Source organism: Ranitomeya imitator, chromosome 1, assembly GCF_032444005.1.
Source record: "Ranitomeya imitator isolate aRanImi1 chromosome 1, aRanImi1.pri, whole genome shotgun sequence".
NCBI classification, from domain to species: domain Eukaryota; kingdom Metazoa; phylum Chordata; class Amphibia; order Anura; family Dendrobatidae; genus Ranitomeya; species Ranitomeya imitator.
In genome coordinates, this window is record NC_091282.1 from 1,114,553,672 (window position 1) to 1,114,567,977 (window position 14,306).

The following is a 14,306-nucleotide window of genomic DNA, read 5'->3' on the forward strand; positions in this document are numbered from 1 at the left end:
GCACTTCTTGGGGATATCCACTATCTCGATTGCTAAATTAGGATCAGCAATAAAGGAAACATGTCACATTATACGATGCAGTTCAGTCTGTGGACAGCATGCTATAGGCCAGAAGAAGCTGAGCACACTGATGTTTACGTTTGTAGGAAAAGAATAAATATTAATTGTATTGCAGTCATTAAAATCCCTGGAGTCAGAATGCAAAGGAGAGCAGTTTACGGTCCTACTAGTTGACCGCAATCTCTCTGCATGCAGTTAGACGGTAGTGGCAATCACTGAGTGGACACATTAATACAAGAATCAGGGTTAAAATACATGAATGCATTTCCCAGAAACATGTGCATCAATTTCTGATCAGCTCCTACTACTCTATACCATTCTGCCTGCAGACCAGACAGGTTGTCCACCACTGCTTAATCATGTCAGGGTCACATTTAAAGTAACAATGGATACCCCCCTCCTATAGTGGTGCTGTGTGCACTGCCAGGGCCACATGACATTGGGTGTTAGGTGACCACTGCAGCCAATAAGGAAGAAGTGACCAGCAGCAGTCTTTAGAACGGACGTCTTCTCTGACGGAGTATTGAGGAGCTCCAGCCAATCAGCAGCCGCTCACTGTCTGCAGCGGTCAGATCAAGTTTGGTTACATAACCCACCAGAATTGCAGCACTGACATGGAAGGAACGGCAAGGCTGTGGGAAGAGAATATCCATTGTTATGTTAAATGGGACCCCAAAATAATGAAAGGGAACCTGTCACCTAATTCATGCAACCAGCAGTTCAAAGAATATACTCTATAGAGCAGGTTTTAACATCCCACAGTCCATGTGGACAAGGACAAAGTTTAATAAAGATATTGTTGGTTGGAAATTGCTTTTATTCTTCTATTGTTATAATTTTCAATTACTTTTCAAAATGTCAATTCCATTTGTCCCCGAATATCAGAAAGGATATACAACTATACTACTATCAGGCCTCTGAATCTTGACAACTCAATGACTCAGTTTAAAATTTCCTATAAATGTTTTTTAAAATCCGATTTATTAACAGTTTTACATTTATCCTGAACTGGGCAAAGGAAATTGTACTGCACATAATCCGCCTCCCAATAAAGCAACAACTTGAAGAAAAAGAAATGACAACATATATTAGGCTAGCAAATTCTAAAATCAGTTAATATGACACACTGTATGTTATGACAGAATGGTAAAATCATTGACCTCTTTGGAGAATGACTGCAGACCATCCGCGTCGGACTTGTGCTGGCTTTGGCTCTGCACCGAGCTGCTGCTATTGTCCAGGTCTTGCATCAGCCTGAAGAAGGCCAGCTCATTGAACAACACTTCCGAAATCTCCACAAGAAGATCTTCCCCGCAGTCCTTCAACTTTTTATTACTAAACTTTGCCAATGAATCCTAATACAAAAAAATTGTTGTCACAGATGAATCCAACAAAAAAAAAAAATCAGTGCTCACAATTGTTGTTTATAATCAGTTTTTCACTATTTTCAAAATACTTTATAGCTGTCAATGAACGGGAACATTCTTGTCTATATATCAGAGGCTGCAAACCGCTATATATCTGCGGTCAGCTGACCAGAAGATCCCATTAGATTCGCGCTAGACCATGTCCTGTGTGCTACTGAGCCGACACTGCACAAATAGGAATTCAGACACCTTTCAAATCCATGGCTTCTCCAACCTGTTGTGGCAATGACTTGGGACACATGCAGAGTCCGGGGCCGGCGTAACGGCATGGTACGTATGTGAAGTGGGAACCTGAGGTTACAGCGGTTGGCAGTTTTATAAAAGCGTATAAACTGTTCAGTGAGAAGGTATACATGTAAAGTTACTCAGCCCCTTGATGTAATGAATACATCCATTCAATGCCTACAAACAGACATTAAATATTTATTAATTACAATTTATTTTCTAATTCCAGTTTAAAGTAGTTGTTCACTGCTTGGACAACCCCTTCTTAAAGCTGTAGTAGTCCACGTAAAATGAAGAAGAAAAAAAACCTCCCCTCACACGCACCAGCTTCATTCCAGCAATGTCAGCGTCGGATCTACTAGCGCTCGCGTGGCATCACTACCAGCGGCCATCGACAAGCTACTTTGCTCATAATTCCTTTGGAAGTCCGATGGAAGCATGAACGCTGCACCACATGTCATGCAAGCGCAGGGAGATGCAGGCGCTGATATCGCTGGAATGCCTTATTTTTTATTTTTTTTACACCAGCAGCTACACATTTAAGCTAGGTTTGTCCAAGCAGTGAATAGCCTGTGTGTAAAATGTGAAAATTGTCCCGGCAGATAAAGGGTTAAAGCCAATGCACTATTGCAACCAAATTAATCATTGTTTTGCACGGCTTGAAATACAGTAAATCTCAATGACTCCTTTGTGCACCATAATGTACATAGAGGGGTCTATCTCGGACACTTGCATGGTCACTTCCATCGGACACCCAGCAGATATGACAAACGTCTAAGATGAGAAATGCTAAGCACACGCTGCTTAGAAGGGTTTCTTCACTTCTCGGGCAGCCCCTTCTATAATACTACATTCACATATGAAAAATAAAAATACACTATACTCTTGTTCTATACCAGAGCCGTTACAACAATGTTGGTGTTAGTGTCTCCCAAGGCTCCCGTGACATAAGCGCTGCAGCCAATCAGCGGCCGTTAACTTGCTGCAGCGCTGTCACTTCCTTCCCATGCCTGAGTTTCCAAGGAAGTGAGAGCACCAACAATGGCCGCTGACTGGCTGCAGGTCTCACAAGGCAGAGCAATGACACAGGAGTTTTGGGAGGACAGATGTAAAACAATAGGTCATTTTCTGGTTCTTTAAGAGAGAATAAGGAATAGTCTCCTCGATGTTAGAAAAGCACTCGTACTTCTGAACCTATAAGAATAATTTTCCAATAACAGCTTAGAACGTCGGAGCTACGTATCTTATCACATACCTGTAGGATGCTGCCCAGCTGCTTGTGAAAGAATTTCACAAATTCTTTGCTCTCGTCGTTCTGCTGGGTGAGAGTCAGGACCATTCGTCTGATAGCGGTCAGCAGATGGGGAGAGCACACTTCCTCCATATGTTCCTGCAAACACCCGAACAACGAGCCTCAGAAAATCGCACTACGCAGCTGACCAGCCAACACAATATACCAAGTTAGAATAGAAAGTCTTTGCTTACCTGTTGTCTCTCCAAGACCTCCTGTACGTGTGTCTTCAAAAATAAATGAGGCGGGTAGGGTAAAATAATTATTTAAAATGCCACCCCTATAGCACATCTTCAGAGTCACATCTTGGCATGTCTCATACAAAACAAACTTCTAGTAAGCTTTTAACGCCAAGTTGCAAATAAGTCAACATATGTTCAACTGCGTAAGGCTATGTGCACACGTTCAGGATTTCTTGCAGAAAATTCCTGAGAAAAACCGGACATTTTCTGCAAGAAATCCGCAAGAAAACCGCATGCGTTTTTGCCGCGGATTTGACGTGTTTTTGCCGGACACTTCCCAATGCATTTTGTAGTGGGAAATCCGCAAAAAAACGCAAAATTAATGAACATGCTGCGGTTTTTACCGCAATGCGTTTTTTTTCGTGAAAAAAACCGGATCATGTGCACAAAACATGCGGAATTCATTCTAAATGATGGAATGCTTATTGTATGCTTTTTTTTGCGGTTTTATAGCGTTTTTATCGGGAAAAACCGCGAAAAAAAACGCAACATGTGCACACAGCCTTAAAGGAGTTTTCCACTACACGGACCTGATGATGGGTCATCAAGAGGGTCAGCAGGAGTCAGACAAGCCCTCCCACCCCTCAGTGGTCCCCAGCTCTGGATGCTGCACGCCATCGCTCCATCTCACAGTTCAGATGCCCTCTGTACTACAGATCCACGTGAATAAGAGCTGATCTGCAATACTGGGCAGCACCAACTAAACAGTTTGATGGAGCAGAGGAGTTTACATGCGGCCACTGCAGGAGCTGAGAATGGCCCGATGTGGTTACCATATGTCAGACACCTACTTATCCAATATTGATATTAACAAAATCATAGAAGCATATAAAACCCCTTTATGAAGACAATGTCATGTGATCACCATCTCTGACAAAAAGACTAGAGAAGATGTTGTAAGTGGCTGGTAAAAAAAATATCATTATTGGGAAACTAAACAAGAATAGATAGCGACTTCTCCAGATAATTGTACCATAAACACATCATTGCATGTGCACCTCAGACGTTGCGCTGGGCACACGGTGTGTGTGGAAGTACTACAGCCTGTATATCTAATAAGGGGTCGGACATCAATGATGAATACTGCTCAACTGTCAAGTTATTTATATATAATCTTTGCATTACTTTATTTGGAAAGCCTGGAGGGAGGAGACGGATGCAAGTCTCTCACCCAGGGATGCAAGTCTCCCACCCAGGGATGCAAGTCTCCCACCCAAGGATGCAAGTCTCCCACCCAGGGATGCAAGTCTCCAACCCAGGGATGCAAGTCTCCAACCCAGGGATGCAAGTCTCCCACCCAGGGATGTAAGTCTCCCACCCTCTCACCCAGGGATGCAAGTCTCCCACCCTCTCACCCAGGGATGCAAGTCTCCCACCCAGGGATGCAAGTCTCCCACCCAGGGATGCAAGTATTGGAGGTGCAGAGGCGGTAACTGAACCTGGTGAGCATTGCCACGTGAGGAATTGGCAGTGACACAATTGGCACAACATGGTTGGCCACGCACAGATTCTTGAGTCACCTCTCTAGGACAGCCTTGCTAATTTTAATCTGTGAGTAAACTTGGGTAAATAAAAATACTAAAAAGGGGTTTTCCATCACAAGGATATTGATGGTCTGTCCCTGACAGTTCATCAACATGGGATGGGTGGGGGTCAAAAAAAAAACACCCCCAATCATCAGCTTTTATCACCTCCGGCAGTGGCCTCAAACAGTGTGATGGAAAACACTTAAGATTTAAAAAGCTTTTCTTTTATCTTTTAAAGTGATAACACATATGCCATCACTTATGATCAGTGGAGGTACAACGTCTGTGAACACCACCATTCCAGAGAAGACCAGGAATTGGCCCTGCATCCCCATGAAAGTTCTCCTTGCACAGCAGTGCGCTGGCCACCTGTTAAAGAAATTGCAGCTCAGGCATATTTTGGCATAAAAGAGAATTGTAGGTGTATAAAGTGCTCTGTTACAAAAAGGATGACCCTCCCGGGGGTTTAAAAAAACTGAATTTTTATATAGCATAAGCTGAATGCACTGAAGCCCAATAGGACCTGTATAAATGACATGTAAGACTCACATATTGTGTGGTTAACAGCTGGAAGTAACAGACGGGAGAGGAGAAAAGAATACCAAGTAGACCAGCAAGTGTACGGCGACACATGCCGCTAAAGGACAAAATGTACCGATGCAAAGAATAGTACCCAGATGAGCAGGAACAGTCACTTATGCCGCATCAAGTACACTTATGATCTTGTGTACAAGGATGTAGGTGAAGGAAGCTTACTCTGAATAGGTGACATTAATAGGAAACATGAGTAGAAAATCTGGAGCAAAAAAAGCGTAAATAGGGTCTCAACTGGTTAAAAACGGAGTGCACTGGGGAGACGTACACACTTTGTGAAAAGCATGGGACAGCTGTTGTAGGACACGGGTCCAAAGACCGTGGATAATGGTGAAACCGGGTGTATGTGTCCACATCTGCGCTGCTGATAAAGATGGATGGCGGACGATATTCTTCAAAGCTTTATTTCAAACTGGTTAACAGTCTACCCTTTTCGAGGTCATGCAGGACCTCTTCCTCAGGACCAAACCTTACAAAATTTTCGTAAGGTTTTGTAACTTTTGTAAGGTTTTGTCCTAAGGCTGCCGTCACACTAGCAGTATTTGGTCAGTATTTTACATCAGTATTTGTAAGCCAAAACCAGGAGTGGAACAATTAGAGGAAAAGTATAATAGAAACATATGCACCACTTCTGCATTTATCACCCACTCCTGGTTTTGGCTTACAAATACTGATGTAGAATACTGACCAAATACTGCTAGTGTGACGGCAGCCTGAGGAAGAGGTCCTGCATGACCTCGAAACGCGAGGTCAAAGGAGATCTCATGTAGAAATAGAAGAAAATTTGGAGAATACACATCTGCCCAGATAAAACGGGGAGCAAGAAACCAGCGTGGAGGATCAGACAAGTGTCACAGTGGCGGACCGGGACAGTTACTAGTTTTATTATAAAAATATATAAACCACTTATATAGAAGCTGGAAGCAGTTCTCACCTTCAGAAAGGGAATTACTTCTTTCATAATTGCCTTTATTTGTCGGTCCAGCTGCTGAGTATCAATGCGAGGACAGGGGACTCCAGCTCCGTCCTCGCCGTACAATCTGCTGTGGCCGGCCTCGTCCTCAGTGGAACCTTTTTAAAGAACAACTATTATCTCTAGGCGTGCAATGTGCTGCTACTGTCATCTGCTTTCTTTTAACAAGTTCATGAAAAATTGCAAAACAATTGATATTGTGAAGCTGTCCATTATTTCCAGGCATACCCCCCACTAGAACAGAATATAACTAGGAATGAACAAGCAAGTTATTTCCTTCACTCACCAAACTAAAAAAAATAACCAGCAGGAGGTCAGATCAAGGTTTCCATCCTGCTCTGGTGCGGCCGAGCTATGACCTGTGACTACAGACCAGTGTCACTAACCTATGGGTTTTTCTGGGGGACTCTTGAATCTAATTCTTGTCTTAGGAGCGGTTCTTATTGTTCAGACTGTAATAACCACATGCTCAGTGTAATATAGAACTTATATCTATTATGGCAAGAGGAATAATTGAGCCATCAGTAACTGCAAATAGCAAGGTACCGTATTTTTTGGACTATAAGATGCACTTAGGTTTTAGAGGAGGAAGTTAGAAAAAAAATTGAAGCAAAAAATGTAGTCAATTCTGTACTTAATATCCCCCATCCTGGTATGCATGGTCCCATCATCCCTATCCTTGTATGCAAGGCCCCTGTCACTCTCATCCTGGTGTGCATGGCCTCCTCATCCCCATCCTGGTGTGCATGGTCCCATCACCCCCATCCTGGTGTGCATGGTCCCATCATCCCCATCCTAGTGTGCATGGGCCCCCTCATCCCTATCCTGGTGTGTATGGCCCCATCATCTCTATCCTGGTATACATAGCCCCCTCATCCCCATCCTGGTGTGCATGGCCCCCTCGTCCCCATCCTGGTGTGCATGGTCCCATCATCCCCATCCTGGTGTGCATGGGCCCCCTCATCCCTATCCTGGTGTGTATGGCCCCATCATCTCTATCCTGGTATACATAGCCCCCTCATCCCCATCCTGGTGTGCATGGCCCCCTCATCCCCATCCTGGTGTGCATGAGCGTCCTCATCCCCATCCTGGTATGCATGGGCCCCCTCATCCCCATCCTGGTGTGCATGAGCTTCCTCATCCCCATCCTGGTATGCATGGGCCCCCTCATCCCCATCCTGGTGTACATGGCCCCCTAATCCCCATCCTGGTGTGCATGGCCCCCTGATCCATATCCTGGTGTGCATGCCCCCCTTACCCTAGCCTGGTAAGCATGGCCCCTCATCCCTATACTGATTGGAATGGTCCACCTCATCCCTATCCTAGTATGCAGTGACCCCATCCCTGTCCTGGTATGCAGGGCCCATCCTTTATCCTGGTATTGTAGGCCACCATCATCGTCCTGGTATGCATGGCCCTATCCTTATGTTGGTATGATTGTCCCCCATCCCCTTCCTGGTATGCAGGGCCCCATAGGAGTGGAATGCAGTGAATATTCATTCCCTTTAGCAGCGGCAAACATGACTGCACCGGCAGCTGCAGGAAGCCTGCGACTGACTCTGTTCGCTACTAAAGAGCAATAAATACTCACTGCCCTCCACGCACATAGTCCCGGCGTGCAGAGCAGTGAGTATTCCGGCAGCTGTCCTTCGGTTTGCAAGCAGCGCATGATGGTTCTGCCATGCGCTGCTTACAAGCATAAAGCAGCTGCTGGCACCGGAACAAGACGCTGCGAGGGAGCGCAGGAAGGCAAGTGTAATGGTTTGGGGTTCTTTTTTTTTGTAATGTTTTTCTGATGGGGCCCTGGAAGGAAGGGGGCCAATCATACCAGGATAAGGATGTGGCCATGCATAACAGGATGCTATTAATGAGAAATTAATATTCATGGCCCTCCACGCCCATGGGCGTGGAATACAGTGAATATTCATTTCTCTCTAGCAGCAAGCATGGGAGTAAGCCACAGACACTGGCTCCTGTGCTGCTGCTCCCCCACCTCCCCACCACGGCCAGAGCAGGTACATCAGGACTATAAAGACACCACCTCATTTTCCTGCATATTTTTGGAAGAAAAAAGTGCGTCTCATAGTACAAAAAATAGGGTAATATATCAAACATATACCAAGCATCAGTGAGGGTGATTCTGCATTGCAGTGTAATATGCCAGCCAGTGGCCCTGGGGCTAATTGGGTCAAGCACCTTATTTAGGTCCCAGCTGCAATAGCAACCCATCGTGTTGGTGTTGCACGGGTGTAGACAGCGATAGATGAGCCCAGAAAAGTATCCATTTACATGACGCACTTGTTAATTTCAGCATTTATAGGATTTAACAGCATAGATTGGATTTCTTTCCAAAATCGGAAGGCAGCCGGCCGTAAGGCAGAGCACAGTGGTGACGTCACCGCTCTGCTTTACGGCCGGCGCTTACACAGTGCAGGGAAGCTGACGCCGGGGGACGCGACAGACACCGGAATGTAAGTATGTAGTGTTTTTTTTGTTTTTTTTACATTTACAATGGTAACCAGGGTAAACATGGGGTTACTAGGCGTGGCCCTATGACTTCGGCATCGTTGGTCGCTGGAGAGCTGTCTGTGTGACAGCTCTCCAGCGACCACAAAACGACTAAAACAGGATTTTTGGTTGCTTACCGTAAAATCTGTTTCTTGAAGCCTCCATTGGGGGACACAGGAACCATGGGTGTATGCTGCTGACACTATGCAAATAAAAAAAAGTTAGCTCCTCCTCTGCAGTATACACCCCACCGACTGGCATTATACTCTTCAGTTAGTGAGAAAGCAGTAGGAGAAAAGAACAAGGTTGAAAAACCATAACCACAAACTTGAGAACTGTAAACGTGAGAACAGTCATAAAACAGATAACAACAGAAACATTGGGAGGGAGCTGCGTCCCCCAATGGAGGCTTCAAGAAACAGATTTTACGGTAAGCAACCAAAAATCCTGTTTTCTTTATCACCTCTCATTGGGGGACACAGGAACCATGGGACGTCCCAAAGCAGTCCCACGGGTGGGAAAAACAGACTTCCATCAGGTCAGAGGACTCACCACTGCCGCCTGCAAGATCCTTCTGCCTAGGCTGGCGTCCGCCGAAGCGTAGGTATGGACCTTGTAAAATTTGGCGAACGTGTGAATGGAAGACCAAGTTGCCGCTTTGCAAAGCTGTAGGGCGGAAGCCCTGTGGTGCACCGCCCAGGAGGCGCCGACTGCCCGGATAGAGTGAGCCTTAATCCCAAGAGGGGGCACTCTGTTCTTGACCCGGTAAGCCTCCAAAATTGCCATTCTGATCCAGCGAGCAATAGTCGCTTTAGAAGCCGGTTGGCCTCTGCGCGTGCCATCAGGAATGACGAAAAAGGAGTCCGTCTTCCGGAAAGTGGACGTTCTGTCCAGATAGATCCTCACTGCCCTGACAAGGTCCAGCTTGTTCAACGATCGCTCCAGAGGATGAGTCGGAGCTGGACAAAAGGAAGGTAGAACGATGTCCTCGTTGAGGTGGAAGGTGGAAACCACCTTAGGAAGAAAAGAAGGTGGGGGCCGGAAGACCACCTTGTCCTGGTGAATGACCAAAAACGGAGGACGTCAAGACAGGGCCGCCAGCTCGGAAATGCGGCGAATGGACGTGATTGCCACAAGAAAGGCCACCTTCCACGATAAAACTGATAGAGGAATCTCCCTAAGAGGTTCAAAGGGAGAAACCTTCAGAACGTCCAGTACTAGGTTTAAGTCCCATGCCTCCACAGGGGCCCTGTACGGCGGGACAGCGTGGGCTACCCCTTGAAAGAAGGTCTTAACCTGTGGCCGAGAGGCCAAGGTCTTCTGAAAGAGGATGGAAAGCGCAGAGACCTGACCCTTCAGGGAGCTAAGAGCCAGGCCCGAATCCAGTCCTGCCTGAAGGAAGGCCAAAAGAGAAGGCAGGGAAAAAACCATAGGCGGAACGCGGTTGGACTCGCACCAACGGAAGTAAGCCTTCCAGATGCGGTAGTAGATCCTGGAAGACGAGGGCTTCCGAGCCCGAATCATGGTGTGAATCACCCGGTCCGAAAGGCCGGACGCTCTTAGAACCGCGGTCTCAACAGCCACGCCGTTAAACTGAGCGACCGAGAATTCGGGTGGCAGATCGGACCCTGGGACAGCAGATTGGGCCTGTCTGGAAGGAGCCAGGGACCGTCCGCGAGAAGGTTGACGAGCTCCGCGAACCAAGCTCTCCTGGGCCAATCCGGGGCGATCAGGATGACCGGCACCCCTTCCGCTTTGATCTTCTTCAACAGTTTGGGAAGTAATGGAAGGGGTGGGAACAGGTAGGGCAGCTCGAACTGTGACCAAGAAATGGCCAGAGCATCGACGCCCACTGCGAGAGGATCGCGGGACCTGGAGACGAACTGCGGAACCTTCCTGTTGATTCGAGACGCAGTGAGATCCACATCCGGAGTTCCCCATCGAAGACAAATCTGATGGAAGACCTCCGGATGCAAGGACCATTCCCCTGCCGCGAGGCCCTCGCGGCTGAGGAAGTCGGCGGCCCAGTTGTCCACGCCGGGGATATACACCGCGGATATCACCGGAACCGTTGCCTCTGCCCAAAGGAGGATCTTGGATACCTCGGCAAGGGCCAAGGAGCTCCGAGTCCCCCCCTGATGGTTGACATATGCCACAGCCGTGGCGTTGTCCGTCTGGATCCGGACTGGAAGGCCCCTGAGGATCCTTTCCCAGTGGCGGAGGGACAGAAAGATGGCCCGAATTTCAAGGACGTTGATTGGCAGAGATGACTCCTGCGACGACCAACGGCCCTGAACCGTCAGGTGGCGAAAAACCGCACCCCAGCCGATCAGGCTGGCGTCCGTTGTCACCACCTGCCAGTGAACTGGAAGGAAGGACATGCCCTGGGAGATGAGAGGCGACGTCAGCCACCAGTTGAGGGACCGCTTGACCCGAGACGAGAGTCTGATCGGCCGATCCAGGGAGAAGACAGACCTGTCCCACTGAGACAGAATGGCTTGCTGAAGGGGTCGCGAATGGAATTGGGCCAAGGGAATCGCTTCCAATGTAGCTACCATCCTCCCCAGAACCTTCATGGCCGAACGGAGGGAGGCTGAGGACCCTGGAGCAAGCGTATGTCCCGACAAAGAGTGGATCTCTTGTCTTTGGGAAGGAAGACTCTGCTCTGACGAGTGTCGAAAAGCATGCCCAGAAAGATGATGCGCTGAGAAGGAATAAGGCAGGACTTCTTCCGGTTGACCAGCCACCCGAAACGGGCTAAGGTGTCGAGAACAATGGACAAGCTTTCGTGGGCCTGAGCAAAGGACGGAGCCTTGATGAGGATGTCGTCGAGGTATGGAAATAGGACCAAGCCTCTGACTCTCAAGATGGCCATCAGCGCCGCCATGATCTTCGTGAACGCCCTTGGCGCGGTTGCGAGACCGAACGGCAGGGCGACGAACTGAAAATGATCTCGTTGCACTGCAAAGCGCAGGAAACGGTGATGTCCGGGAAATATCGGGACATGGAGGTAGGCGTCCTGGATATCTATTGAGCATAGAAACTCCTGAGCCTCCATGGAAGCAATTACTGAATGAAGGGATTCCATCCAGAAGTGTCTCAGGCGAACTCTCCTGTTCAGCAATTTGAGGTCCAGAATGGGGCGAGCCTTGCCGTCTTTTTTCGGTACCACAAAAAGATTCGAGTAGAAACCCGTGAAGCGTTCTATTTCTGGGACGGGAACGATTACCCCGGATTTGAGCAGAGAAGCGATGGCTGTGAAGAAGCCCGGAACTAGAGCGGGATCTCTTGGAGGACGGGATTGGAAGAACCTATCCCGAGGTCGGGAAGCGAACACTATTTTCTATCCCGAGGATACAACTTCCCCGACCCATGCATCCTCTACTGCGGAAATCCAGACGTCCCTGAAAAGGAGAAGACGGCCGCCCAATCTGGGAGTTGGGCTGGAGTCTTGCCGAGAGTCATGCCGAGGTGGATCTTCCAGTCCTGGGCCTGGAGGATCTACCCTGGGAGAAGCGAGGACGCCAGGACGGAGTGGGCCTAAAGGACACCGCCTTCTTCTCTTGACGTGCCTGTGGCCTCTGTTGCTGCTGGGAAAAGGAGCTTGACGCAGCGAAGCGACGAAAAGGTCGAAAAGAACGAAACTGTCGTCTAGGAGGAGGGCGACGAGGCTTAGCCTGGGGGAGAAGAGAACTTGTACCCCCGGTGGCGTCCTTAATGATTTGGTCCAACTGGGAACCAAAGAGACGAGAGCCCTGGAAGGGCAGACTAGTGAGGGACTTTTTGGAGGACAAGACCGCCTGCCAGGCCTTGAGCCAAACGGTCCGGCGGATGGCAACGGCATTGCTGGAAGCTTGAGCCGCACAAGACGCGACATCCAGGGAGGCGGAAACCAGGTATTCACCAGCGTGGGAAATCTGGTTGGCAAGTTCCGCTAATTGCGCGGGAGGCGCCCCGTCCAGGATACCTCGCCGTAGATCCTTGGCCTATTTTGAGATGGATTTTGAAGCCCAAGTGGAAGCAAAAGCTGGACAGAGCCGCTGAAGCCGCTTCAAAAGCAGATTTCGCGAAGGATTCTATAACTATCGTTAGAATCCTTCAGAGATGCTCCGCCGGACAGAGGAAGCACCGTGTTGGTGGACAGCCTGGACACAGGTGGATCCACCGAGGGAGAGACCGTCCAATTGGCGGTAAGTTCTGGAGAAAAATGATATAGCACACCCAGGCGTTTTCCCCTCTGAAAACGCCTAGTGGGGTTCTCTCTCTCTCTGGACAAGATTTCATCCAATTCAGGATGAGGAGCGAAAAATTTAGAAGGTGGTTTGGCCCGTCTAAACGAAACCGCCTGATCTACGGGTTCCGTAGAGGGATCCTTGATGCCACAGGTTTGGTTTATTGCCCCAATGAGGTTCTGGACTGTCTCACTCATGGTGGCGATTTGGTTAGGATCCAGCTCCGAAATATCCTCCGAGGGCGCATCAGATAATGCCTCGCCTGACTCAGGGGAGGAGGATCGGTGGGACACCAACCGCGGGTGAGGGCCGTGCGGCGAGATGGAACGAGAAGAGGACTCAGACCGACGTTCCTGTCTGGACCTTTTGTGGCAAATCAAGGAGGGCTCGGGCGGCGGTTCCTGCGACCCGCTGGCCACTGCAGGGGTCTGCAGGGGTAACCGATCCAGCGCGGACACCAGGGTTTGAGATACCCGTGTTAAATCGGCCACCGATTGTGACAGAGAGGCGGTCCAGCCTGGGATGGGGGGGATCACTCTCGGGCGGAACAGCCGGGGGATCCTGGGCGGTGGGAACAATCGGGTTGCTGCAGGACTGACACAGCGGGGAAGACTGACCTGAGGGAAGTTTGCTGTTACAGGACGAACATGCAAAGTACGTGACTAAGGCAGTAGATGAAGAAGAAGTAAGGGGGCGAGAGCGGCCCCCTTTAGAGGTAGACATTTTGAGGGACCCTGAAGATGCCAGTGGGTTAGGGGACAGTGGGCAGAGGGGGGTGTCAGTCTGTAGTGCAGCTACTCACGGACCCGGTCCTGGAAGATGTCCCACTTGTCCTCGGTGGAGAAATCCCCTGAGGTGCTGTATTCCGCAATGCTGAGCCCACAGAAGATGCGGGCGAAGGAGCGTGGCGCGCTGCGTGATGCACTGCGAGGGCTGCTGCTGGTGCTGTGAAGCGATGCGCACACCAGACGAGTGTCACACGAGGAAGGGGGCGGAGCCAGACGCAGAGGCGCCGATGGGCAGGACATAGTATGTCGGGCGATTAAAAGCCCGCCCGCAGAAGCGGAAGTGAGGGATCCGAAGACCGGAAGTAGGCCCCGGCTGAAGCCGGGGCCTAAATTTGGAACCGGCGGCCGGGAAAAAGAGCCGCGGCGCCGGTATAGAGCGCCGGAGCAATGCGCCGCGACGGGAGGCTGGCGGCGCAGGCGCCGCAGCCTGCTAGGCTGCG

At 49.3% G+C, this 14,306-nt stretch overlaps 1 protein-coding gene across 4 annotated transcripts in view; it reads right to left on the bottom strand.

Moving 5' to 3' along the window:
• Positions 1-14,306, bottom strand: part of PCM1 (pericentriolar material 1) — a 228,267-nt gene that overhangs the window by 51,437 nt on the left and 162,524 nt on the right. For 3 of the 4 annotated variants that reach the window (XM_069744379.1, XM_069744380.1, XM_069744381.1), the window contains exons 27-29: positions 6,300-6,436; positions 2,968-3,102; positions 1,221-1,415 (exon numbers count right to left, since the gene is read on the bottom strand). In XM_069744379.1, coding sequence (XP_069600480.1) covers positions 1,221-1,415; positions 2,968-3,102; positions 6,300-6,436 — 467 coding nt within the window. Of the gene's footprint in view, positions 1-1,220; positions 1,416-2,967; positions 3,103-3,158; positions 3,231-6,299; positions 6,437-14,306 lie in introns of those variants that run through there. The other variant, XM_069744382.1, reaches the window with a different exon arrangement.